General features: G+C 47.4%; 2 protein-coding genes across 3 annotated transcripts; one reads left to right on the top strand and one right to left on the bottom strand.

Annotated features, from left to right (window-relative positions):
* Positions 1 to 11,344: 11,344 nt before the first annotated feature.
* VMA22 (vacuolar ATPase assembly factor VMA22) lies at positions 11,345 to 15,657 on the bottom strand. Of its 2 annotated transcripts, none has more exons than XM_079925092.1 (5): positions 15,419 to 15,657; positions 15,244 to 15,347; positions 15,074 to 15,156; positions 14,290 to 14,436; positions 11,345 to 12,748 (listed from the first exon to the last, which is right to left on the bottom strand). In XM_079925092.1, the coding sequence occupies exons 1-5, from the start codon at positions 15,527 to 15,529 to the stop codon at positions 12,636 to 12,638; spliced, it is 558 nt and encodes a 185-aa protein (XP_079781218.1). In that variant the 5' UTR covers positions 15,530 to 15,657; the 3' UTR covers positions 11,345 to 12,635. The 2 variants fall into 2 exon arrangements, with proteins under 2 accessions (XP_079781218.1, XP_079781219.1); XM_079925093.1 differs by having other exon boundaries at positions 14,290 to 14,421; positions 15,419 to 15,577.
* A 37-nt stretch (positions 15,658 to 15,694) lies between these two features.
* On the top strand, positions 15,695 to 22,190 carry IMP4 (IMP U3 small nucleolar ribonucleoprotein 4). The gene is made up of 11 exons (XM_079925091.1): positions 15,695 to 15,834; positions 16,213 to 16,329; positions 16,475 to 16,583; positions 18,206 to 18,289; positions 19,004 to 19,113; positions 19,192 to 19,324; positions 19,410 to 19,564; positions 19,647 to 19,741; positions 19,861 to 19,934; positions 20,015 to 20,176; positions 21,971 to 22,190. Exons 2-10 carry the CDS (start codon positions 16,327 to 16,329, stop codon positions 20,125 to 20,127), a joined length of 876 nt encoding a protein of 291 aa, XP_079781217.1. The 5' UTR covers positions 15,695 to 15,834; positions 16,213 to 16,326; the 3' UTR covers positions 20,128 to 20,176; positions 21,971 to 22,190.
* The last annotated feature ends 2,364 nt before the right edge of the window (positions 22,191 to 24,554 follow it).

Genomic DNA, 24,554 nt, shown 5'->3' with positions numbered 1-24,554 from the left:
AAGTTGTGTTATGCAATTTATTTCCTTCTGTAGTATCCTGTTTTTTAAAAAAAATCCGGAGGGTTTTTTAACTGTAAAAAACTTTTATACATACCATAACTGAAAGATTTGTGTCTACTTTAATCTGAACTACATTGATTTTATTTCCATTAGAAAGTAGTTTTGTAAATTAAGGGAAAAGCATTAGTAAAGTGTATATGCATTGAAAGCCTTTTAGTCTCTAAGGCAATCATTCAGTTGGTCACATCGTGTATTTTGAGACCATTTATTGAAATTCCAGAAACAATAAAAAATATCCAGAAAGTAATTCAAATATTGAGGCTTTCATCGTTTTAGACTTTCTTCCAAAGTAGAGGCTAGGCTCGTGGTTCTCTACTCTGGCTGCAATTTAAAATACTCAGGGTAAATATTTAAATATGCTGCTATCCAGCCACACTGCTGGAGACTGCTCTAATTGTAATGTGATGTGATGTGATTTGATGGGATGTGATGGGACGGGATGGGATGGAGTCTTATATTAAGCTTTATTTGTTTGTTTGTCTGTTTTTGTTAGTTTCCCCTGGGTGATTCTAATGGGAAGACAGGGATGAGAACCACTAAACTCGGAGCGAGAGGATAAGAAAAGTGTAGCTGATCTCAACTTTTAAAACTATGTTTGTTATCTCTACTTTGTCCCTTCTGTCTCCAAAACATAAACACACAGACACAAACCTCTCCTATCCTCACCAAGAATCCTTCCTCTAGACTTCATTATATTTGAATGGCTGTATTCCAATCAGCAATGCTAGATTCTAATGGGTTTTCCTCTCTTGTCTCTCCCATCCATCTCTTGTTAGACTTTTCCCACTGAACCCCCCTCACAAATGTTTACCAGAGCACAGGGTCTGTGGCCACTCTTTTCAGGATTTCACACAGTGTCTAACAAAGGGACCTGCCCAGACGAAATCATAAATATTTGTTGCACTGAATTATTGAACTGTCTATTTGCAGGGTCTTGCTAGTTGTTTTTTCTCTGTGATGGGATGGCAGAGATATGTTCTCATTTTCTGGTTCACTCTTAACACATCCCTTAGTTTCAGGCACAGAGATGCTATGATCTCTCTTGCATACATACAGATATATATTCTCTTCCCTGTTTATGTTTTCTCTCTGTCTTTCAGCAGTAGAAAATAAATGTCTCTTTTCAAACCAATGCATGAGAAGAATATCATGGGATAAGAGAATGCATTATCCACAAATCCTTGATCAATACCCTGCCTGATTTGTATCCTGTCTCTGCATCTCACCTTTTGACCCTCTCTCCATTGTTCACTATCCTCTGATCATGCCAACTTTCTTGCAGCTTCTTGAACACACCAAGTTCTTTCCTATCTCTGGTACTATCCTCTCTGCTTAGAATACTCTTTTTCCTGCTCATCACCTGCACATCCCGCAGGTGTTATCATTCCCTCAAAGAGAACTTCTACACACCCCTTATGTGGAAAGGAGGCTAATTTAAATGGAGAAGTCAGGATGGCCTCTGACCTTTTAGCTGGTAGCTGTGCAGGTCCTCCCTCCACCTCAGTGCCTGACACAGTTTAGGTGCTCGACTGATGTTAGTTGAATGGATAAAAGACATGGACATTCTGTTGGAAAATTAGTCCCTATAGACATAGAGGAAAACCTGAACTCAGTGAAAATGTGAGTGTTGATTTTCTTTTTTTTCTTTTTTTTTTTTTGCGGTACGCGGGCCTCTCACTGTTGTGGCCTCTCCCGTTGCGGAGCACAGGCTCCGTGGCCATGACTCACGGGCCCGGCTGCTCCGCGGCGTGTGGGGTCTTCCTGGACCGGGGTACGAACCCGTGTCGCCTGCATCGGCAGGTGGACTCTCAACCACTGCGCCACCAGGGAAGCCCTAAGTGTTGACTTTTTAAGCTTTATCTTTAGTGTTCTAAAAGAGATCAAATGTAAGGGACTCAGCTATCCTTCAATCTAATTTTCAGATATATCAGTAAGCAAAGGGGAAAAAACAAAGTAAAGGCTATCAATATTTTGGATTGAAGGAAGGTCAATATTTTGGATGTAAAACAGTAGTTGGTGAACAATTTATGCTATGTTATTTCTTTTCTTTGCAACTTCATTACTTTATTATTGTTATTTCTTAATAGTAATTAAAAATGCCCTGTTAGAAACACTGACTGACCAAATGAGAAACTGAAATTTCATAAACTTATTATAAAGACTTGGGTTACCTGGAAATAAAAACACTTAGAAGGGAATTGTAATGTTAAAACATTACCTATTTAATGATCACTATGAATTAGTTAATTAATAATTAAGTTGGTTTGGCTACCACCTATATGTATTTATTGAATTTTAATAAGTATTGTTTACAGTTTAAAATTGTTTATGAAATTCCAAAGATGAGTTATATAATTTTAGTGAACTACTAACATGGAATATAAAAGTGTATATTGGAAAAGAAGTTGGAAGAATAAAATATATAATTAAAGTTTGCTGATAGAACATCTACACAAAAAATCAATATGTACATAGAAGGTTTCTGAATGACACTATTAATCTTGACACAATTGACTTTTATCGGCTATTCCACCTAACTACTGTAGAAAAAAATAACATTTTTTCATAGTAAACATGGAAAATTCACTGAGATATTCTGGGTCAATGTATACCAATATATTAAAATATTACAAATTATGTTCTCTGACCGCACTGGAATTAAATTAGAAAACAGTAATAATAAGATGTCTAGAAAAGCCCTAAATATTTGGAAATTGAACAATACACTTCATAAAACTCCATGCTTTAGAGAAGAAATAACAAAGAAATTATATAATATTTCAAATAATGATAATAAAAAGGTAACATATCAAATTTGGTAAGATGTAGCTACAGTGGTGCTTAGAGGGAAATGTGTAGCTTTAAATACTTACATTAGAAAAAGAAAAAAGGTAAGTTTAAAACCAGTTATCCAAGTTTCCTCTTAAGAAGCTAGAAAAAAAAAAGAGCAAATCAAACCCAAGTAAGTGAAGTAAATAAAAAGAGCAGAAATTAGTTAAATAGAAAATGAATAACCATAGAGAAAATTAACAAAGCCCAAACTTGATTTATAAAATCAATAAACCCCTAGGAATAATGATCTGAAAAAAGAATGGTTGGTGTAGTGGTCACCTGCTGGAGTGCCCATGTACCAACTCCTTGGTCTCTAAGAACTTTCTCATTCTGACAGACCTTCCTGTTTTTGTAAATAGGTTAAACCAGTTGAACTAGTAATTTTAAGGAAACTATTTCCCCTTGTGTTTTCATATTCACTTGGAACCCAGGATAGTGACAAAGAACCAGAATGTAGACCAGAAAAAAAAGGAGTGTTATGTACTAAGGAACTGTACTTCACTGTTGCAGCAGTAAAGGGTACTTTTTGTGGTACGCAGGCCTCTCAATGTCGCGGCCTCTCCCGCTGCAGAGCACAGGCTCCGGACGCGCAGGCCCAGCGGCCATGGCCCATGAGCCCAGCCGCTCCGCGGCACGCAGGCCGCGGAATGTTCCCGGACCGGGGCACGAACCCTGCATCGGCAAGCGGACTCTCAACCACTGCGCCACCAGGGATTCCCTGGAAAGCCCTAGGGTACTTTTTAAATAAGAATTCAAGTAAGCACCCGAATGTTTCTCGACCACCTCATATATGGGTCAGTGAGGTTGGATTTAAAGTCTAGGTGGACAGTGTTAGCATATCAAGTATCCAAGTGGCTGATGCATGCCTTTGAAAAAACCATAACTAGCTGGTTTCTTATTCTGGATCTGTTGACCTTGGACTCATCTCTCACACTTTCATTTACTTATCTATAAATTGCAGTTCAAATGATCTCTTGAACTGCAGTAATGATACTTAAAGTGTGACTCTTCACAAAGTCCTCAGAGACTCATGGAACTGAAACAAAGAGAATCACACAGGGTCATTCTCCTTCATGACTAAATTGCCTGCACTTATCACTGCAATTATATGAGTCACATATGAACCATTTTATTCCCCTTAATTTGAAGATGTGGGATGGAGGTCACTTTCAGCACATGGAAACTACATATTTAATGGTAGTTGTAAGAAGTATTCCAAATTTCACGTCAGCCATTGGTTCATTTTGAGCATACAGTTTGCTAGCATTGAGTACTGTGTTCCAGTTCAGCTCAGACTTGCTCCACCCAATGGAAGCCAGCCAGGAAGTCCAGAGGGCAGTAGCCCAGCCTTTCCTGCAAACCCACCATGCAACCCACCCAGACCAGAACCCTGCCCACAGGTGGCCAAAAGAGGAGAGAGGAGGGGAGAGAGAGAGAGGGAGAGAGGGCAGGCTGTGGGGGAGAGGGCAGCTCCCCGAGGGAGGGCTGTCTGCTCTAGCTGGGCCAGGAAGTGTTGAGGCTGCCCCTCACAGGGTGCCTGCCAGCCCCACCCGCTGCTCTGTAAGAGCGATATCCATGAGCACGCCAGCGGGGCCTGAGGCCTCAGATAGGTCTTATGTCCTTGGGACCTAAGGGCACACAAAGTTTGTACTATGGGGTCCAGGTGCAAAAGGACATTCGTTCTCTTGGCTTGTCCCTGTCTTGCCAAGGGAACGTCTTTCCCTTGGGAAAGGGAATGACTGTGTTGGAGTCGGCTGTGGCCTGCAGCCCCTGCCTTGTGAATTTCTTGGAGCTCCCAGTATAGGAAGAACTCAAGGACGTAGGGAGCCTGCTGCCCGCACGTTAGGGGTCCCCTCAGTCAGTGCCCCCGCCCACCCCATTGCCCTGAGTCTGGGTGGGGCTGTGAGGTTGAGGGGCTGGAATGCTGCCTCCTGCCAGTGTTGCCGTAGGGGGCCGCCGAAGGCCACTGGGATGTAGCGGGCAGGTGGGATTTTAGGATGGGGAGGGCAGTGGCTGGAGGGCGGGGAGGGAGGACGGACGGTGGGGGGGGGTCTTTGGAAAGAGCTGCGGGAGAGGGAGGGGGTGGAAGGCTAAAGCCTTCAGCAGCTGGTGTCCCCAGGAGGTCTGCAAACCAAGTAATAACCAGGTCAGTAACCCTGCTCCTGAGGTCAGGGGAGATTGGGCAGGTTCCAGGTGATATGTTCTGACGCCAGGGCCCCAGAAGCCCACGGCCTGCTCTGGCCACTCTGGCTCCCCACGTGGCTCTGGACCAGGCACAGCGAGGTCCCTGCTTGCCAGGTCTGGGCGCACCACCAGCCGGCCCAGGCGCTAGGCCTCGCTTCTGCTGCCCATGCCTCCTACTAGCTGCGTCTGGAAACTAGCAGGCAGGCCAGCCTGCTGTGTGCCTGAGACCAGGGCCTCAAGCATTTCGAGGTCCTGGTGTTCTCCGTGCCCTCCCATCATGGGATACTCCAGATCCAGCCCTGCTGGGTTCCGAGAGCTCACGAGGTCCAGCTGCTGGGGCTGAGGGGGTAGGGACTTCAGGGCCTTGGGCCCTTGGTCGTATGAACATCCGCCGAGCCATCATGCAGCCCAGCCAGAGCCCTGACAACCTCTACTGCAGGGCGCCACTTGCCCCAACCCACCTGGAGCCAGCAGGGTGCAGAGGGCACTGCCCAGCTCTAGGGCCCTTCCCCACTTTTCTTTTTCATTCCCTTCTTCTCTTTCCACCAGAACAGGCAGAACTGAATGATGAAGGAATGAGCAACCCCAGACCTTACATAACCTGGGTTATCTTGTCGACCTGTCCTTGCACAGTGTTCTGAGAGGCTGTTCTTCAAGAACCTTCTCTGCCTGAACTCTCACTCCCCTTTGAGGCTTATTGAAACCTAAGGAGCTCTGTGAACTCTGTCCAGTCCAGGCCTTTCTCTTGCTCTGGAAGCCTGTTTAGCACTTGGTCATTCTCTAATTGTTCTATGAGTATTTGGCTGGTCTCTCCAGTAATGAAGTAGGACTCTCAGATGCAGGGACCCCTGGGTCATGCTGACCCAAAATATGCCTCCACCCCAAACTGCTCACTCCTCTCCAAAGATATTCAGAACTTTCTTTTTTAACCATATTTCTGATGAGTAGAAATGAAAGTGAAAAGTTATTTCTGGGTAAGCAAGATGTAGATGTACCTTAAAAAAAAAAATTTTCCCCCCAGCTGGGTCCAAATTCTACTTTAGAAATTTCAGAGGCTAGTAGAAAACAGGGAGAAAAAGTTTTGAATTTTGAAAAAAATTGGAAACAAGAGTTTCCAGATGCTGGACCAAGGTCTGGTAAGGATTTTGAGGTGCCAAGGGCCACCCTCCAGGAGTTTGCTATGCCTCTATAGAGGATCCAGCTAACTTCACTGCCCACTTAATCTCATTCTCTTGAGCCCGGCATACATTCTCTAGGAGCATAGGCTGGGCTGAAAGTTCTGGCCCACCCAGAACAGCGCCAAACCTCCACAGAAGACAAGCCCACCAGTTCTGGGGACTGGTCCTGAAGATTTCCTGCTAATTATTAAAAAAAATTAACATTGAGAGGGGGACCAAAATGATTTCCTTCCTTTTTATTTAACTGGAATTACAGGCTGTTAGGGCTAGAAAGATCATTAGGGTCCTGGCATCTGTCCTTTCCACTCAAGCAAAGACCCAAGCTGAGGGAACTGAACACAGGCAAAACACTCTTTGACATAAATCATACCAATGTTTTCTTAGGTCAGTCTATGAAGGCAGTAGAAATAAAAGCAGAAATAAACAAATGGGACCTAATCAAACTTATAAGTTTTTGCACAGCAAAGGAAACCATAAACAAAATGAAAAGACAACCTACAGATTGGGAGAAAAATATTTGCAAACAATGTGACTGACAAGGGCTTAATTTCCAAAATATACAAACAGCTCATACAACTCAATAACATAAAACCAAACAACTCAATCAAAAAATGGGCAGAAGACCTAACTAGACATTTCTCCAAAGAAGACATACAGATGGCCAACAGGCACATGAAAAGATGCTCAACATCGCTAATTATTAGAGACATGCAAATCAAAACTACCATGAGGTACCACCTCACACTGGTCAGCATGGCCATCATTAAAAAGTCTACAAATAACAAATGCTGGAGAGGGTGTTGGAGAAAAGTGAACCCTCCTGCACTGTTGGTGGGAATGTAAACTGGTACAGCCCCTATGGAAAACAGTATGGAGGTTCCTCAAAAAACTAAAAATAGAGTTACCATGTGATCCAGCAATCCCACTCTTGGGCATATATCTGGACAAGTCCAAACTCTAATTTGAAAAGATACATGCACCCCTATGTTCATAGCAGCACTATTTACAATAGCCAAGACATGGAAACAACCTAACCGTTCATTGACAGATGAATGGATAAAGAAGATGTGGCATACACACACACACACACACACACACACACACACACACACACAATGGAATACTACTCAGCCATAAAAAAGAATGAAATAAGGCCATTTGCAGCAACATGGATGGACCCAGAGATTATCATACTAAGTGAAGTAAGTCAGAAAGAGAAAGACAAATACCATGTGATATCACTTATATATGGAATCTAAAATATGACATAAATGAACTTGTCTACAAAACAGAAATAGACTCAGAACAGACTTATGTTTGCCAAGCAGAAGGGGGGTGGGGGAGGGATGGATTGGGAGTTTGGGATTAGCAGATGCAAACTATTATAATATATATATATGTATAACTAGGGACTTCCCTGGTGGTCCAATGTCTAAGACTCTGCACTCCCAATGCGGGGGGCCCAGGTTCAATCCCTAATCAGGGAACTAGATCCCACCTGCCGCAACTAAGAGTTAGCATGCCGCAGCTAAAGATCCTGCACGCCACAACGAAGATCCCGCATGCCACAACTAAAACCTCACACAGCCAAATAAAATATAAATATTTAAAAATATTTTATATATGTATAACTGAATCACTTTGCTGTACACCAGAAACTAACACAACATTTAAAATCAACTATATTTCAGTAAATTTTTTTTTTTTTTTTTTTTTTTTTTTTTTGCGGTACGCGGTGCTCTCACCGCTGCGCCTCTCCCGTTGCGGAGCGCAGGCTCTGGATGCGCAGGCCCAGCGGCCATGGCTCACGGGCCCAGCCGCTTCGCAGCATGCGGGATCCTCCCGGATCGGGGCACGAACCTGCGTCCCCTGCATCGGCAGGCGGACTCCCAACCACTGTGCCACCAGGGAAGCCCCTCAATAAATTTTTTAAAACAGAAAAAAAAATGGTTATGATGGTAAATTTTATGAAGTATATTTTATCTCAATAAAAATTTTTTTTAGGGCTTCCCTGGTGGCGCAGTGGTTGGGAGTCCGCCTGCCGATGCAGGGGACACGGGTTCGTGCCCTGGACTGGGAAGACCCCACATGCCGCGGAGCGGCTGGGCCCGTGAGCCACGGCGCTCCGCGAGCCATGGACGCTGAGCCTGCGCGTCCGGAGCCTGTGCTCTGCAACGAGAGAGGCCGCAACAGTGAGAGGCCCGCGTACCGCAAAAAAAAAAAAAAAAAAAGCAGCTTTGGCTACAGCAACAACATGCCAGCCAGCAGCGTGCGTGCTGCTGCTATCTGGAAGACCTGTTAGAAAGTCAAGATCAGTCATTCGGTCTGAGATCAAGCCATTCTGCTTGCTGCACCAATTGTTTCAATGTTTTATTATTATTACTTAGGTATTGTAAGGCCAACAGATCAGGAGACAATTGCCACTGAAAACATAGTTTATTGTGCTCAACATTCCCAAGAGAGGGAGTAGGGACGCATGTGGAGGCATGGGACACAGAGAATGACCAAGGGGAAGTCAAGAGGCAGAGGCAGGGCAACGGGATATAGGATTGGCTAGTCTGAATAATTTCAGGGGCTCAAGGGCATAGAAACGGTCCCTGTTTTATCATCTGTCTTTTAAATTTTTGTTAAGAGCTACACATGATGTATCAGGTAGAAAGAACTGAGGTAAATAGGCTTTTAGTGTGAGCTTCTGTATTTTTCTGGCTAGGAACCAGGCTGTATTTATTGTTTGCTCTAGTTGTAGGTGTCAGAGGCTAAAATTTCCTCCAGTGTTCTTATTTTTGTGTCTTGTGTTGTCTTTGGCTTTCCCATTAGACCTCTTACACAGATTCTGAGCCTAGCAGTTCCTTCGGCTATAGTCCCCTATTATTGTAACGCAGAAGCTTTAGTTATGTGGTGGTAAGAGCTGGGCGGAGGGGAAGTGTCTAGAATCCTATGGTTAGGGCTTAGTCTTTTACTGAGCATCTGCCCCTGGGCTGTGACCTTCACAAGTGTTTCTGAGCTTCTGTTCCTCCCTTTACGACGAGAGAGGGCTGGAGTTCAGTATCTCCCTTCCCCCAAGTTGGGTATGCTCTGGTAACAGTTTCCCTGAGGATGGGCCTTTGTTAAGGAGGACAGGCTGCGCTGGTTCGTTTCCGAACGGTTCCTTTCCCCCTCCCCTTGCCTGAAGCACCGGGGGCTTTTTCTCCAGTCCTGACCCGGAGCACCTGGTAGGGCTCCTGGAGTAAAACCCACAAGTGTGACGCTCAGTGAGCCTCCAAGTTTTCCTACAAGTTGCTGACTCTGGCAGCCGCTTCTGAGGCTGGTGAGGCCTGGCTCTCTGTCCTCACTCTTCTCTCCAGTTTTCGAGGCAGCAGTTGGCCCCGCGACCTCAATTTCCTCATGATCCAAGACGAGTGGCTAAACTGTTGTTTTCTCAGCTTTTTCCTTATTGTGAGGACAGAAATGGCTTCCAAGCTCTCTGCATGCCAGATCAGAAACCACTGTAACCTACTGTAACTTCCACGCTTAAAATTAATATGATTATAGGATAATCCCCGCCCCCCCCCCCCCCCCGCGCAGAAGTGTGAATGAATACACGCGTGTGGTGGTGCGCTACTGGGGACAAGGCCTCGGGCCTGCGCGTAAGCTCCCTGGATTAACTGATCCGACAGGGTAAAGGGATGGAAAACGGAGGAAGGCGTTTTCTGACTCATGTTTGTGGCTTTGGCTCCCCTTTCGAAGGGAAGTGTGCCCGGGCTGGGATGCAGAGGGCGTGGCGTGCGGGCGCGGCCCGCAAGCCCGCGTTGCCCCCGTGAGAACCCAGGACCCCTAACCACTGGACCACAGGGCAAACACAGCGGCCGCCGGGACAAAGAGAGCTAAAACTGTCGGGGAACGCTCCGGTCCCCTCCGCAGCCTGCCGCTCGCCCCTCCGCGGACACAGCTCCGCAGCGGCGGCCCCACCCTCCCCGCAGGCCCGGGAGCCAGGCTGCGGCGGCGCCGTCCTCGAGGGAGGGGCCGGGCCCGGGGCGCCCTTCACGGCGGTGGTCTAATACATACTGGAGTAAACATTTAACCTGTAACTACTACTATTACTCACACCTGTAGTGGATATGGTACCGCATGTAACTCACTGGTAGAACTAGTCAATGACGTGATGCAAAATCGACACTTCCGATTCATACGCTGACGGATGGGGCCCAGAGCTTCCCGGGCCTCAATTTCTCCAGGTTTAAATGCAGACAGACATTTAATTTGACGTGACGTGTGCTAGTGGAAAAAAACCAACTGTGGCAAGTTGAAAGAGTAAGTAAGAAAAACAACTCAACGTTCCCATACCGGGAGTCGAACCCGGGCCGCCTGGGTGAAAACCAGGAATCCTAACCGCTAGACCATATGGGAACTTCCGAAAGTCTAGCTTCCTCGATGCGACATATATTATTTGCGTCAGCTTGTCGTCAGCACTACCACACCACATCTGCGCACCTCAGGCCTTGCCCCGGCTGGTAGAAATCTGTGTTGACTGCGGCTGCGCGAGCCCGGACTTCACGGACCCGCCCGCCTACGCAGCGCCGGCCGGCACATCCGGGCCCCTCCCAGGAGCGGGAACTCCTCCTCCCGGAAGTGTTCCCAAGAACCGAAGCGACGGTGGCGCTAGTCGTAGTCACCGTCCGCACTAGCACACCTCGCTGGGACCCTGGCCGTGCCGCCACCGAAACCCAACTTCAACAGTAAATAACGGAGGGCTAGTGCTTGTCCTTCGATGTCAACTGACATCTAAAACAAAAGACACCTCTTCTCCCCCCGCCCCAATACCGGGTTCCCCGTGAAAAATCTTTTCCTCAAAAAGCAAAAACGGGGTGTTATCTTTAACTCATTTAAGCTTGAAGATCTCACAGGTTGGCACTTCGTTGGTAACAGCTTTTGGCCTGAAATTCAACCTTTTGTGTGGATGGAGGGATGCCCTTTTTTCCTCCGGTCACATCGTTTCCTTTTCAGTGCTTTGATTAGGCTGTTTCACAGACAACTCAAGCTCAACGTAGTGCCCCGCCCAGCCCCGGCCCGGCCAAAAAAAAAAAATTCCCTCCAACCAGAAAATGTGCGCTTACAGCGGTTAAAGTATGTATTAAAGGCTCAAGAATTAAAACGGTGTGGTTCCTGTGTCTGACATTAAGATCAATGAAACAGAATGGAACCGCCAGAACATGGTACAGGTATACAACATTGGGATTAATCGAAAGAAAAAGGTGGCATCACAAATCAGCGATAAGGGTGGTCCCCTGTATGTGGATCTGTGGTAGAAAATAGGAAGTTGAGTGCAGGACTCACCCTGTACCTCACCTGAAAACACAAAAGTTCTTGAGGAAAACACTGGCGAATTCCCTTACCGTCACATCAACTACAATCCCAAAGCAGGAAATCATAAAATAGCTGAGTGATAAATTCAACTGTACTAAGAAAACTGACTTAAAAACACAAGAGCTGAGAGATGCTCATGATAGTTTTCACCTTGCTCTTTGAGCTATTCATTTGGTCTGTGCAGTTTAATGTAATGTGTTTTATTTTATAATAAAAAGTTTGCTTTGTTTTTTTTTTAAAACCACCATAAGCAAAATTAAAAGACAAACTGGGAAAAAAAATTTACATCTCATATTATGAACAAAAAACTAACATCCACCAAACATAACAATTAGCTCCTAGAAACTGCTAAAAATATCAACAAGCCAGTAGGAATATGAATTGACACAGAGTTCCTGGCCCTTCAACAAATTAAAAGACTCACTCTTGGAAAGATAAAGGCAAGTTTTTAAAAACCTGAATGGTCTCTTGAAAGATTTCCCTTGAAAATCTAGGTCCGATCCTTTTTACTTTCTGGCTTAAAACCTGCCAAGCGCTGCCCATCTACTTGGGTGTGTGTGTGTTTTATCGATGAGGAATCATTCTGTCCTCATCTGCTGGCTGTGTATGCTTTATTCCTCCACCAAAATCACTTTTAAGGATCTAGTGAAACCGAAGCACCTACTTCTTGTCCTTCCCTGCCATTAACTGTTCAATATTTCATCCTTTAATGAAAAACCACAGCTGATTTATGCATCAGGTTGTTACAGTTGTTCAGTGATACGAACTAACCTAACAGGTGTTTGTGCCTGCCCCACATGAATACATCCTGAGACAACAGAAGTCTAGAAGTGGTTTCAGAGTAGTGGCTTTCAACATTACTCACTTTGTCCCTTCAAACTTCCCCACCTAACAAAGTTGGAAACATGCAGACCAGAGAAGTATTAAGGAGGGAGGAATAGCTGGGGTGGGGGGCAATCTGTGAAGGAAGAAGGCCTGAGATAATGCAGCCACATCGAAGAACAGCTGTGCTCACTGCCTTGCTTTTGTGGTGGCAGGTCAGGGAGCCCCGGGCTCCAGCTGCTTGAGTTTCTCCTGCAGCCCCTGGAGCTGGCTTCGACCCCAGTCGATGCGGATCTGAAGGTTGGCCATGTCTGCAGCCAGCTGCAGACCTAGAAGAAGAGGAGAGACTGTCACCATGGTATCTGTGGTGACAAATGACTCAGGGGGCTCTGGACATCCCCAGGCCTCTCTGGCCTTCACACTCTTCCTAAAACATTCCAGGTATAGCCTTGCATTGGCTCCTCGAGAACCTCACTGGACCCATACCCTCATGTCCTTCAGGTCGTTGCTAAAATGTCACCTCCTCAGGATACTTCCTTGACCCCCTTATATCACCCACCAAGAACTAAAAATTCACAGATCATAATATAGTCTCATGCCCTTATTTCCTTCCTTGTTTTCTCCATTATCATAGCCCCTCACTGCTCTTGTCCTCTCTCCTTCTACCTGTTTTCTCTGCCCCCAAGATTGGTCCACACTCTGGATCCACCTCTACGTTGCTTTCACCTGATGCTTCTCCTGGAGCAGCTGCTGTCAAGTCCTCTGGGCCATCCACACCACCCAGTCCACTGGCCAGTCCTGTCTTCAGCCTAACTGCCTGGCAGCAGAGCTGGCCACACACCTGATCACCTCCCTCCAGGGCACATCTTACCCTCTTGGTGTTGCTCCTGCCTCACTGTTGCTTCTAAGTCTCCTCGACTGGTTTCTTCCCTTCTTTTTTCTCTTACTTCCTGTCCACATTCCCAGGACCTCTGCTGATCTTATCTCATTTCAACCTTAATGCTGTGTCTGTTAGCAACTTGGGAATTTAAAACCAGTGTTATGCAGTGGGTTCCCAAATCTCTCTCTCCAGCCCAGTCCTCTTCCAAACTCCAGATGCATGTGGCCAACCATCTGATCAGAATCTCCACCACACAGTACCAGGAACACCCCCACACCACTCCTGACTTCCCCTCGGCTGTTGCTGCTCCGCAGCCCTCCCACTCAGGTGAGGGTATCCACCCTTTTAAGCATTCTGGCTAGAAACTGTGGGCTCATCCTTCACTCCACTCCTTCCCTTACTGCCCAGTTGATCTGTCAGCAAATCCTGTGGCTTTTACTTGAAAAAACATGCAGCTTTCCACCACTTACCCGATCCTCCACTGCCCTCCCCCCGCCCCCCTCCACTAGACCACTGGCCTCCTCTCTGCTATTCCAGATACAACCTTGCCTCAGAGCTCTGCCCTGGCTGGTCCCTGCACCTAGAACACTGTCCCCCCAGATCACCAAAGCTCTCTCCTTCATCTCTTCAGAGGCCTTTCCAGGCTACCATTCAAAAAACAGCTTCCCCAGCCCACTCCATACTCTACCTTATTTTTTCATAGCAAGTCTCATTACCTGGTATTATATTTAGGGCCTACTTATTTGTTTGCATGTTGTTTTTCTGCCCTCAATAAAATAAACATCCCATGAAGCTGTCTGTCCCTTTTGTTTACTGCCAGCACCTAATATGAACCTGGAACTCTGCCAACAGCGAATAAACGCTTTTTGAAAAAACAGAAGGTGTGCAACAAAAGTCTGCAATGGAGAAAACCTGCAAAGCCCTTTGCAGACTAATCCCAGCCTTGGCATTAGTGCTCAAGTGCTCCCTGTAGATAGGGGGTCCACTCACCCTCCCGGAAGCTGGCTTGAGCTTGCCGTAGACTGTGAGGAACCAGGATTCCAAACCAGTTCAGAGGGTCCTGGGGAGCTGGGGAGGGGTCTGGCTCCGGGGTCCTCGTGAGACCCTTGCGCCTGCGAAGAACTGTAAAAAGAAAGGCTGGAGGTTGGGGGGATTGTTACCTGGCCTTTGTTTTCTCAGTGACACAATGTTAAACTTCATTTGAGCTCATGATCCTAGAAAATACCGATAGTTGGAAAATCCTCTCAACCTTTTATGTTCTGGAAAACAGCTTACTACAAAGAACCACCCTTCCCCTTGTGGTTCATGTGAATCTGTCTACTCTTTCTCTTGACTATCATAAAACCAGCAAATGACACCCCTTGTTTATCCGTGAAAAAGCCACACACTGACTTTTCCCATTTCGCCTGAACATGCTTAAAGGCCAGACAGACCCTTCAACTCCCTGTTCTTTGTCTCACGAATGATTAACTGAGATTAGAAGCTTGTCCCGCTGAAACTAGCTAGACAAAAATATCTTCTGCGCAGCTGAGACTTCCTCTGATTGCAAAACAATCCCAACTGTAAAGGACCTCACCTATAACTTTCTCTCTCTGCCTGTAAAAGTCTAAAGCAAAAAACCACTCTGCTGAGACATTCTACATTCTGATCTTCAGGTCTGGGGTGCTCTCTCTATCGTTAACAGCCTAAATAAAATCATCTCCCCTGTTGTCCCATGCCTTTTGTCTTTGACATCGGAAGGGGCCCTACGGGAAGAAGGGGCGGGGGGACTCACCTGCCTCGCGGGGTCCCACCTCCTCTGGAGTCTGGGTGCCGCCTCTCACCATCCAGAACTTCTGGGGTCCGTCCTGGGCCTCGCTAAAGAACGAGAAGGGAGGCTAGACCTTTGGCGGCCCCGACCTGGCCCCTGCCTGCCCACCCGCTGCAGCGTGAAAGGGACCTCACCTGGTGCAGACGCGGACCTGGGGCTCCATGCGGGAGGCATACTGCAGAGGCCCTACCGACTTCGCACCCATGGCGTAGCGAGCTTTGGAGAGCGAGAGCCAGCCCTGGGAAGAGAGAGGAGAGCGGTGAAACTCAGTAACCTTCACGTGCCGGCCCGCCCGCCCCAGGCTCCCACCTCCTCCACCCGGGCGTTCAGCGCCGCCCGCTTCGCCTCCAGTTCCTCCAGGTCCCCGAGCAGCTGCAGGAGAAGGGAGTCCAACTCGGCTCGCGGGTCCCGCGCCGCCATGGGCTCCACACAGAGTCAGTAGCCGGCTCCCCAGGTCGCCCAATCAGCGTCCGCCGTGCCAGAAGGACAGCCAATAGGCGCGTGAGGTCCGTCCCCCGAGGGGGCGTTCCCAACCTTGGGCCGAGACGCCCACTGGGTGGAGGCGACTCGCTGAGTTCCTTTCAGGATAAGCACCCTCAGAGCAGCGGCCCGGGGAGGTGATTAGCGCCTCGTCACGCGAGCACCGGAAGGGGATCAGCCACCCGGACAGTCGGCGAGAGCTGTGGGTGTCTCCGAATCGCTTTTGGAATCGGCCGTTTTTTAAAGTACGTCTGTCGCAGTGGCGATGGAAGGAGGCATAGCTGTTCGGCAACCATTTTAAGGGAGGAGCGTCTTTAAATTCAATTCTAGAACCGGCCGCTAGGCGATCATCCGGTCAATCGCTGTGCAGCTTTTACAGTTGCTGCACTATTTCGAGCCTACAATTATGATTATTTTAGCTGTTCGTCGTCTTCTAATTAACATCCCGTTCCGCACGTTAGGTAGTGAAACCATGACCGACGCCTTTATTAACGGCCGTTCTAAGCCACGTGACAGCACCTTGACACCCTCCCCCCCCCACGCCTAGTGGTTGCTCCAGCTTCGGGCTGGCCAATCGCCTTGCGACTCCCAGCCATTTTAACTTTGGGCATTCTCGGCAGCAGCAGAGTCTAGTGAGGCCTCTAGCGGCCTTCTCGGTTGAGGGCGGAAGGGACGACTGCGTGGTGCCGGCGGCGCCAGAAGAGAACTCCTGGACTCACGTGGAAGTTGCGCCCAGGATGGTAGGAGGGACGTTTAAGCTCCTGTTTTGGAGGTCGGGGGCTCGCGGTGGCTGGGGATGTGGCCTGTGGGCTCGGGGCGGGTGTTTCCCGGGCCCGGTCTTGCGCGGCGAAAAAGGTTTGCCTGAGCGGACCTGCTGTTTCCCAGCTGCGCCGCGAGGCCCGCCTTCGCCGCGAGTACCTGTATCGCAAGGCCTGTGAGGAGGCTCGGCGAACAGCCCAGGAGAGGAAGGACAAGGTTCGGCGTGCGCTCGAGGGTAAGTCTGTCCCCGCCCCCCAGTCACGGTAAAGACCCTTGGGCTTTCCTGTTAAAACCCAACGGGAAAAAGGCCAGTGGTGTCAAACGCTTTTAATTAGCATTTACTTGTGTTAGTATGGTGAGTGTCTTTTCAAGTATTTACTGGTCATTTTCCTTTCCTGTTGGATCTTCCTGATGGGTTGCAAATGTCGCTTGCATGATGGTGTGAATTACTTGTCATTTATGCTGCAGTATCCAGATTTTACAACTTGCGTAGTGATTTTATTTACAGTGTCTAGGTCTTCCCAAATTTAAACATTTCACGTGGTCCTATATTTATTTCCCCTCTGTCGTTTTTATTCTTGCTACTTTTTTTCACTACAAGATAAGAAGAATATCTTATTGTCTTTTAGTGCTGTTATGACTCTCTTGTATTTTAAAACTGTTCACTCGTGTAGAACTGAATTTTATTTGCGTTGTAAATTAGGAATTTAACTTTGCAATATTTTCCCTGCTTTCCATTTGCCGTACCAATGAAGAGCCTGTCACACATGCCTGATTGGAAATGCCGTATTTATCTGTATTTTGTTGGTTCTCATGTTGGTGGAGCTCTGTTTCCTATCTGATAGTACATCAACTCCATATCTCTATTTTAGATTCACTTTGATTTTCTTAGGTTTTAGACATATAAAGTATATGAGGTATGTGTATGTAGTACTTATGTCAAGCATAAAGTTAAACACCTGTGACCTATCTGCCCGTGTTAAGAAATGAAAAATGATTAATATATTTAAATTCAGAAATATTTCCCCCAATTTAGATAAACGCAGTATTGAATATTGATTAAAAATGAACCATTTCCTTGCTGTTCTTTTTGAGGATTATCATGCTTGTTTGTATTCTTAAATTATATGGGTCGATTTTTAGTTGTAAAGGTAGTATTAGGTTGCGTGTATTCTTTTGCAGCTTTCTGTTTTGGTTCAGTGTTGTTTCTAAGATCCATTGAGTGTAGGTGGGGCTCCTGCAGGTTAATATTCCATGGGGTCTTCATCCGTTTCCCTGTGGGTGGTGTTGAGCTTATTTTTAGTTTGGGGCAGGCCTGCTGCTGTGAACATTCTCTTCCATGTGCAAGAGTTAGTCCAGGGCATGTTGGAGGGACCTGCTGGGTTCAAGGGCATGCTCCAAAGTGGGCATGCCCACAGCCTAGCTCCTCTGCCAAGTCTAGCATTAGTTCACAGAGGAAACCTCTGACCCAGAGCATCACGATTAATGATTTTATTGTAAGAGAGTTTCAGGGTTTCTGGTCCACCTTTGTATAGAAAGAGCAGTTTCCATTTATTCTTTAAAAATTAATTGTTAGTTTTTTTCTAACTACGAAGGGAGTGCATACTTGTGATTAAGTATTTTAGAAACCCTTCAAGTCTTGAGACTCAGGAACCATAGTAAATGAAATCTCCTATAACCACTGTTAGCAGGTTGGCATGTAGCCAAAAATAGTTTCATCCCTCTCCACCAGTTATATATCACCTCTCTGCTCAGAAAGGAGTAAAAGGGGTATTTTTCCATCAAGTTTGTTCAGTGTTGTATAAACTGAAGGCTCCATGCATGTGTCTCACTAGCCCCTCTGTCTTCCCTCTGCAGAGAACCGCCTGATTCCCACCGAGTTACGCAGGGAGGCTCTGGCCTTACAGGGTTCCCTGGAGTTTGACGATGCCGGCGGTGAAGGTGACCTTCCCTGACCCTGTGAGCCAGCCTCACTCCCTGCCGCTGAGCCCACTGGCTTCCATGTCATTCCTCAGACACCTTGAAGAAAGGTTGTGCAGCTCCCACTCCTGAAACTGTCCCCCAGGTGCCCTCGTGGCTCTGTACAGTTGACACCTCAGGGGACCTCTCCCTGAGTACTTCCAATTCCATTTACATGACACAGTATTACCCCACTTTCTGCATTGCTTTGTCTGTTGATTGTCTCCCTTACTAGGACGGTGGGCTCTGCTGGGGCAGAACAGTGTCCATTTTGTTCATTGCTGTGTCCTCAGCTGTCAGCACTTCATTGGCACTCAGGTGTCTCATTCACTGCATCATTCAACAAATATGAAAGGAATCACAAACATTATAAATATTTGTTATGAGAGAATGGAGCCTGATACCTTTGGCCTTAACAGAATCTGGACTTGTGCTAACGTGGTAGCTACTAGCTCCATGTGATTACTACAGCTTCAATGAACTAAAATTAAATCAAATATAAAGATTCAGTTCCTTGGTCACACTTGTGTTTGTAGCCAGTGTGGCTGGGGGCCACCCTGTTGGCCCAGAGCAGGTAGAGAGCCTTTCCATCCTTGAAGGTATCGTCAGTGCTGTTCTAGGTGGATTTGGCCACCCCAAGTTAGCATTTCACTTCTCTAGACAACGTCATGTTCTTGCGCCTCACACTCCTAACAGGTGTGACCAGCCACATGGATGATGAGTATCGATGGGCAGGGGTTGAGGATCCCAAGATCATGATCACTACTTCCCGAGATCCCAGTTCCCGCCTCAAGATGTTTGCAAAGGTACCAGTAGGTGGGAGTTAGTGGGAGATGCTCAGGCCCCAGGAGCCCCAGTCCTAACCAGAGGGAGTTCATATGCAGGAGCTAAAGTTGGTGTTCCCAGGCGCCCAGCGCATGAACCGTGGCCGGCATGAGGTAGGGGCACTGGTGCGAGCCTGCAAAGCCAACGGGGTCACTGACCTGCTGGTTGTCCATGAGCATCGAGGCACACCTGGTAAGACTGAAGGGAGGGAGCAGGGTGCTGCCATGATGGCTGGCTGGGAGCAGAGGGTCTCTGACGGCTTACCTGGCCCTGCCAGTGGGGCTCATTGTCAGCCACCTGCCCTTTGGCCCAACCGCATACTTCACACTGTGCAACGTGGTCATGCGGCATGACATCCCCGACCTGGGCACCGCGTCGGAGGCCAAGCCTCACCTGATTATGCATGGCTTCTCCTCCCGCCTGGGTAAGCGGGTGAGTCTGAGGCCGTGGGGTGAGGACTGGGGGCCTGGAGTGCCAGGCTGGGCATTTGCCACTTTTCTTCCTTCTGCCCCAGGTCTCTGACATACTCCGCTACCTGTTCCCTGTGCCCAAAGATGACAGCCGCCGGGTCATCACCTTCGCCAACCAGGACGACTACATCTCCTTCCGGTGGGTCAGTGGGCTGGGCCCGAATGGGGTCTTGACCTTTGTGTCCCTGTGCTGTTTGTTGTTGACCCCGAAGCTGCTCCCTGCCTCCCCTCACTCCTGCCCTGCCCCCCTTGCCCCAGGCACCATGTGTACAAGAAGACAGACCACCGCAATGTGGAGCTGACCGAGGTTGGGCCTCGCTTTGAGCTGAAGTGTGAGTTTGCGGCTTTATCCCACATCTGGTGAGGGGCATGCTGGCTGTGTAAGTGACCATATCTCATCCCCCTTCGCCAGTGTACATGATCCGTCTGGGCACGCTGGAGCAGGAGGCCACAGCAGACGTGGAGTGGCGCTGGCACCCCTACACCAACACCGCGCGCAAGAGGGTCTTCCTGAGTGCTGAGTGAGCCCACTCACCAGTCAGGATGTGGACCTGGACCCGGGAGCTGGGGAGAGGTCAGAATAAAGTCTGCTTGCCACAGCACCCTGCTAGCCTCTGAGTGGCCAGGACAGGGCTGTCAGGCTGAGCGTGAAGGATGCGGGGTCCCCTCAGCTGGGGACCTGATAGCTCTGGGACATTCTCAGGCCTGGTGGTGACATCGTGCCTAGGACAAGGCAGGCCTGATGTGCTTTCTTGCCCCTGGGCCACAGAGGGTTTGGTGCTACCCTGGGAGATTTGGTGCTACTCTCTGTCACTCAGGAGTCGGGGGCCTGTGACTTCATCATCTGGGAGTGGGGATAATGTGAGCACGGAAGTCTCACTTAGAGCAGGGCTTGGCGCTGGGGCCAGCTCTCAGCCAGAGACAGACAGAAAATAAACAAGAGGCAAACCATTTATTCACTTCATTGTGGCCTCCTTTGAGTGTAATTAAAGTTCCTCAGAGAACTCAGTGCACTTGGACTCACTAGCAGTGGAAAGCTTTATAATGACCATCTTTCCCTTTAAGGATCTCCTTAGGCTCTCCCTGGATTACTGAGGATATTTCTAGGTTATCTAGGATGTCTGGTATGTGTGGATTCACCACTCTTTGATGGTCGCACACTCAAGTTGTTTCCTATTTTTACTACCACAAACGTTGCTTCAAGAACATTGAACATACCTCTGTGCATATTTATGCGAGTATATCTGATGAGTAAACTACTGCAAGTGGAATTGTGTCTTGAAAATGATTATAGATGCTGCAGAATTGTCCTCCAGGAGGCTGTCTCTCCCAGCCACTATCATCAGATCTGAGTGTTTCCTGTGTCCTTGTATGCACTGTGAACTGTCAGACTTTGCATCTTGCCCGAGCTCTAGGTGCAAAATGGGTCCTCAGTTGAATTTACATTTCTTTAATTATGACAGAGGTTATGCATCTTCAAATACTCATTGACTATTAGTGTGTGTGTATTCTCTGTGACCTGTTAGCTCTTTATAGAAACAGTTGTTCACCTCTATGTTGATTGATTGTTTTAAGTCTTTTAATTGTGGAGAATTCCAAACATAAGAGCTGAGAGGACTGTACAGTGAGTCCATGAGCTCATCTCAATGTTGACCAGTCTGGTTTCCTTCATAGCCCCACCCACTCCCTTTATCCACTCCATTCGTTTATTTTGAAGCAAATCCCAGACACCATATCATTTCATCCATAAATATTTCCATATATCTCTGAAAGATAAGACTCAACAGGAATAATAATACCACTGTCGCACCTAAAAAATCAACAATTATTCCGAATTCTACATATTAATGTTCAGTTTTCCCTGATTACGTTATGTTTGTTTGAACTAGGATCCAACTTGGGTCCATTCATTGCAAATGATTGACAAGTCTCTTGTCTTTTTAAAAACAGCTTTATTGAGATATAATGCACATGTCCCACACAGTTCACCTGTTTAAAGTGTACAATTAAATATTTTTTTATCATATTCACAGGGTTGTACAACCATCACCACAGTCTAATTTTAGAGCATTTTTGTCCTTCCTAAAAGAAACTCCGTACTCTTTAGCTGTCACTTCCCATTCCTCTCCAACCATCTCCCAACTCCCAGCCCCCAGCCCCTTGTAGCCACTAATCTACTTTTGGTTTCTATAGACTTGCCTATTCTGGACATTCCATAGGAACTGTAATAGGAAAGAACCTTTTGTATTCTATTACAAGCTAATCACTAAAGGGATGTTGCCTATAAGCTTGAGTTATACATAATGGCTCATCTCTGGGAACCCTGCTTCCCAGGTAATGAGCTAAAATACCTTTGTTTAACCTACAGGAAACATCCTGACCAGGTCCACCTGTAAATGACTGCAGGGAAGAAGAAATTAACACATCCTCTCCAGAGGCTGATGGGAACCAGGAAGTGTTTGATTTTACTTCCTCCTCTTTTAGTATAAAAGGAGCCTGAATTCTAACTCAGGCAAGATGTTTCTTTGGGGCATGAGCCCACCATCTTCTCGGTTTGCTGGCTTTCCAAATAAAGTCTTATTTCTTGTCCCAACAACTCGTCTCTCGATTATTGGCCTGTTGTGCGGCGAGCAGTATGAGCTTCAACTTGGAACGGAATCATACGATATGTGGTGTTACTTAGCATTGTTTTCAAAATTTATCCATGTTGTAGCATGTGTCAGTACTTCATTCCTTTTTTTATTGCTAAACAGTATTCTATTGCATGTGTATACCTTATTTATCCATCAGTTTATGAAATTTGGTTTGTTTTTCACTTTTGGGCTATTTTGATAATGCTGTTATGAGCATCTGTGTATAAGTTCTAAGTCTCTTTTATCCTATAGAATTCTCTCCTTTTAATTTTTTTTCTTTGTAATTTATTCAGTTAGGAAATTGGTTTGTCTTGTGGAGCTTCCAGAGTCTGGAACAAAAGCCCTCCCAAAGGCAGCTACCTCCAATCGCTGGTGGATGCAAGCTGCCACTTGTAACTGGAGAGACTGGCATTTTTCCTTTTTTGCCAAATGCCAGACTTGTAGGTGGGCCAACAGGTCAGCCCACACCCAATCCAAAAGTTTGTAAGAGTGGAGCAGTGGGAGAATTTTTTCAAATTTTTTGTTCCCTTTTGTGGCCTAGCAAAAAAGGAAGTCAGAAGAACTGTTCAATAGGGATGTCAGTAGTCTCAGACTATCTCCGCATAGGCCTTCTAGGTGAGGGTGGTGTCGGCCAGGTTTCTCCACTGTTTTAAAAGTTACTATTTCCCCTTTGCAACATCAGCGCAGGCTGGGTTCTTCACAGTATTGCAAAAGCTTCTCCGAGTACCTTCCAGCACCCTGTCCACTTGGCTCTGTTGGGTGGCCTAGCACTCTGAGCTGGGAAGCAGGTGGCAGACTGGCATGTGGCATGTGGGCGCTGGGGTGCTCAGGATCTTCAGGACAGTGCCAGCTGCTCCCACTGCTTGGGACTGCCGCCAGTAGGGTGCGCAAGAGGGCCAGCAGCAGCAGTGAGTCCCACTGCAGGAACACAGCTTGCAGTTCTCTGGGACAATGGAGAGGGGTGAGCCAGGGCTGCTGGTGGAGGTCTCGGGGGGTCTTTCCATCCCCTACACCCAGCCTGAGCTGAGCAGAGGGAAAACCAGGAGAATTTGGATGTTGGAGAAACATGGAGGGATGCTCAGTGTCAGGATGGTGGTCCGGTTAAACAAGAGGAGGGTGTGTAGTAGGAGGTGGACGTGCAGCTAGAAAGACAGACACCCAACCCTGGTGGAAGCATGGCAGGTGGACTAAAGTCTCAGCCACTCTGTTCACAGGCCAGATAGGCAGAAAGATTCCCAAACAGGCAGGCAAACAGACACATAGATCCCTGGCAAGACAGACTTCTAGATAGAGTCCCAGGGAGAGAGAGACTACAGCAGGACAGCCAGACAAATGGACAGATTATTGGACAGGTGGGAAGGTGCTCAGCCAGGCATCCAGAAAGACCTGTGTCCAGACACATGGACACCCCTCCCACCCCACTTCCAGCCAACCAAAAGACAGAATTCCTCAAGGTTAGAGCCCCACAATTGTACAGAGAGACCATTAACTCAATGGAAAGACATTCCACTACCCAGTCAACTAGCCAGCCAGACCTTCAGCTTGACAGACTTACTCTTTGCCAGTAGGACCCAGCCTATGAGAAAGGCAGGTGGGTCCTCAGGATAGACAGATGTCTCCTAAGCCAGGGGGACAGATAGACATATACACCCCACCCTGTCAGACAAATAGACCCTCCGCCCCTAGTGGAACAGAAGATCCCAGAGTGCCAGAACCCAGTTGCGGGTTAGTTGCCCTGCCTCCCAGTCATCACCATAGGTGATATGGATGGCTCACTGACCCTCAATGTTGCCTCTGCTCCCCAGGTAGCACTGGTTTCCAGTGATCATTGACATCCAATGACATTCACTACCAGCAGAGTCCATAAAGCCCTTTCTTGATCCCACAGTGGCTGTTCCCCCTTTACTCTGGTATCCACTATACCCAAATGACTGCCATTAGTATCCATGATTACTCAGGGACTTGAGTCTCTGTGACTCCTCCAGTGGGCCTCCATATTTTCTCAAAGTTCACTGATACTTCTGTATCCTGCCACCCTGAGTCTCCAAGAACCCATGACCATCCAAGAAATCTCAGTGATTCCACTGACATTCACTATTGAGCCCTGGTTAGGGGTCCTCAATGACCTTCCCTGACTCTTTTGACCCCTCAGTTATTTAGTAAACTAACATTCCAAGTCCCAATGGCTCCTCAGTTACTTTCAGTCTCTCACTGACCTCCCAGTGACTGCCATTGACGTCTACTGACAGTCTCCATGAACATCCAAGGAACTCTCACTGGCCTCCAATGAATTCACTATCAATGTCCATCCTCAGCGAT

This window comes from Stenella coeruleoalba (genome assembly GCF_951394435.1).
Source record: "Stenella coeruleoalba genome assembly, chromosome: 6".
Lineage (NCBI taxonomy): Eukaryota > Metazoa > Chordata > Mammalia > Artiodactyla > Delphinidae > Stenella > Stenella coeruleoalba.
This window is presented reverse-complemented; position numbering and strand designations above follow the sequence as displayed.

Coding starts and splice junctions, on each gene's coding strand:
- IMP4 (XM_079925091.1), top strand. Junction 19,325..19,409: donor TGAGCATCGAGGCACACCTG/GTAAGACTGAAG, acceptor TGGCCCTGCCAG/TGGGGCTCATTGTCAGCCAC. Junction 19,742..19,860: donor GACGACTACATCTCCTTCCG/GTGGGTCAGTGG, acceptor CCCTTGCCCCAG/GCACCATGTGTACAAGAAGA.
- VMA22 (XM_079925092.1), bottom strand. CDS start 15,529: ATGGCGGCGCGGGACCCGCGAGCCGAGTTGGACTCCCTTCTCCTGCAG. Junction 15,348..15,418: donor TGAACGCCCGGGTGGAGGAG/GTGGGAGCCTGG, acceptor CTCTCTTCCCAG/GGCTGGCTCTCGCTCTCCAA. Junction 12,749..14,289: donor TCAAGCCAGCTTCCGGGAGG/GTGAGTGGACCC, acceptor CTCTTCTTCTAG/GTCTGCAGCTGGCTGCAGAC.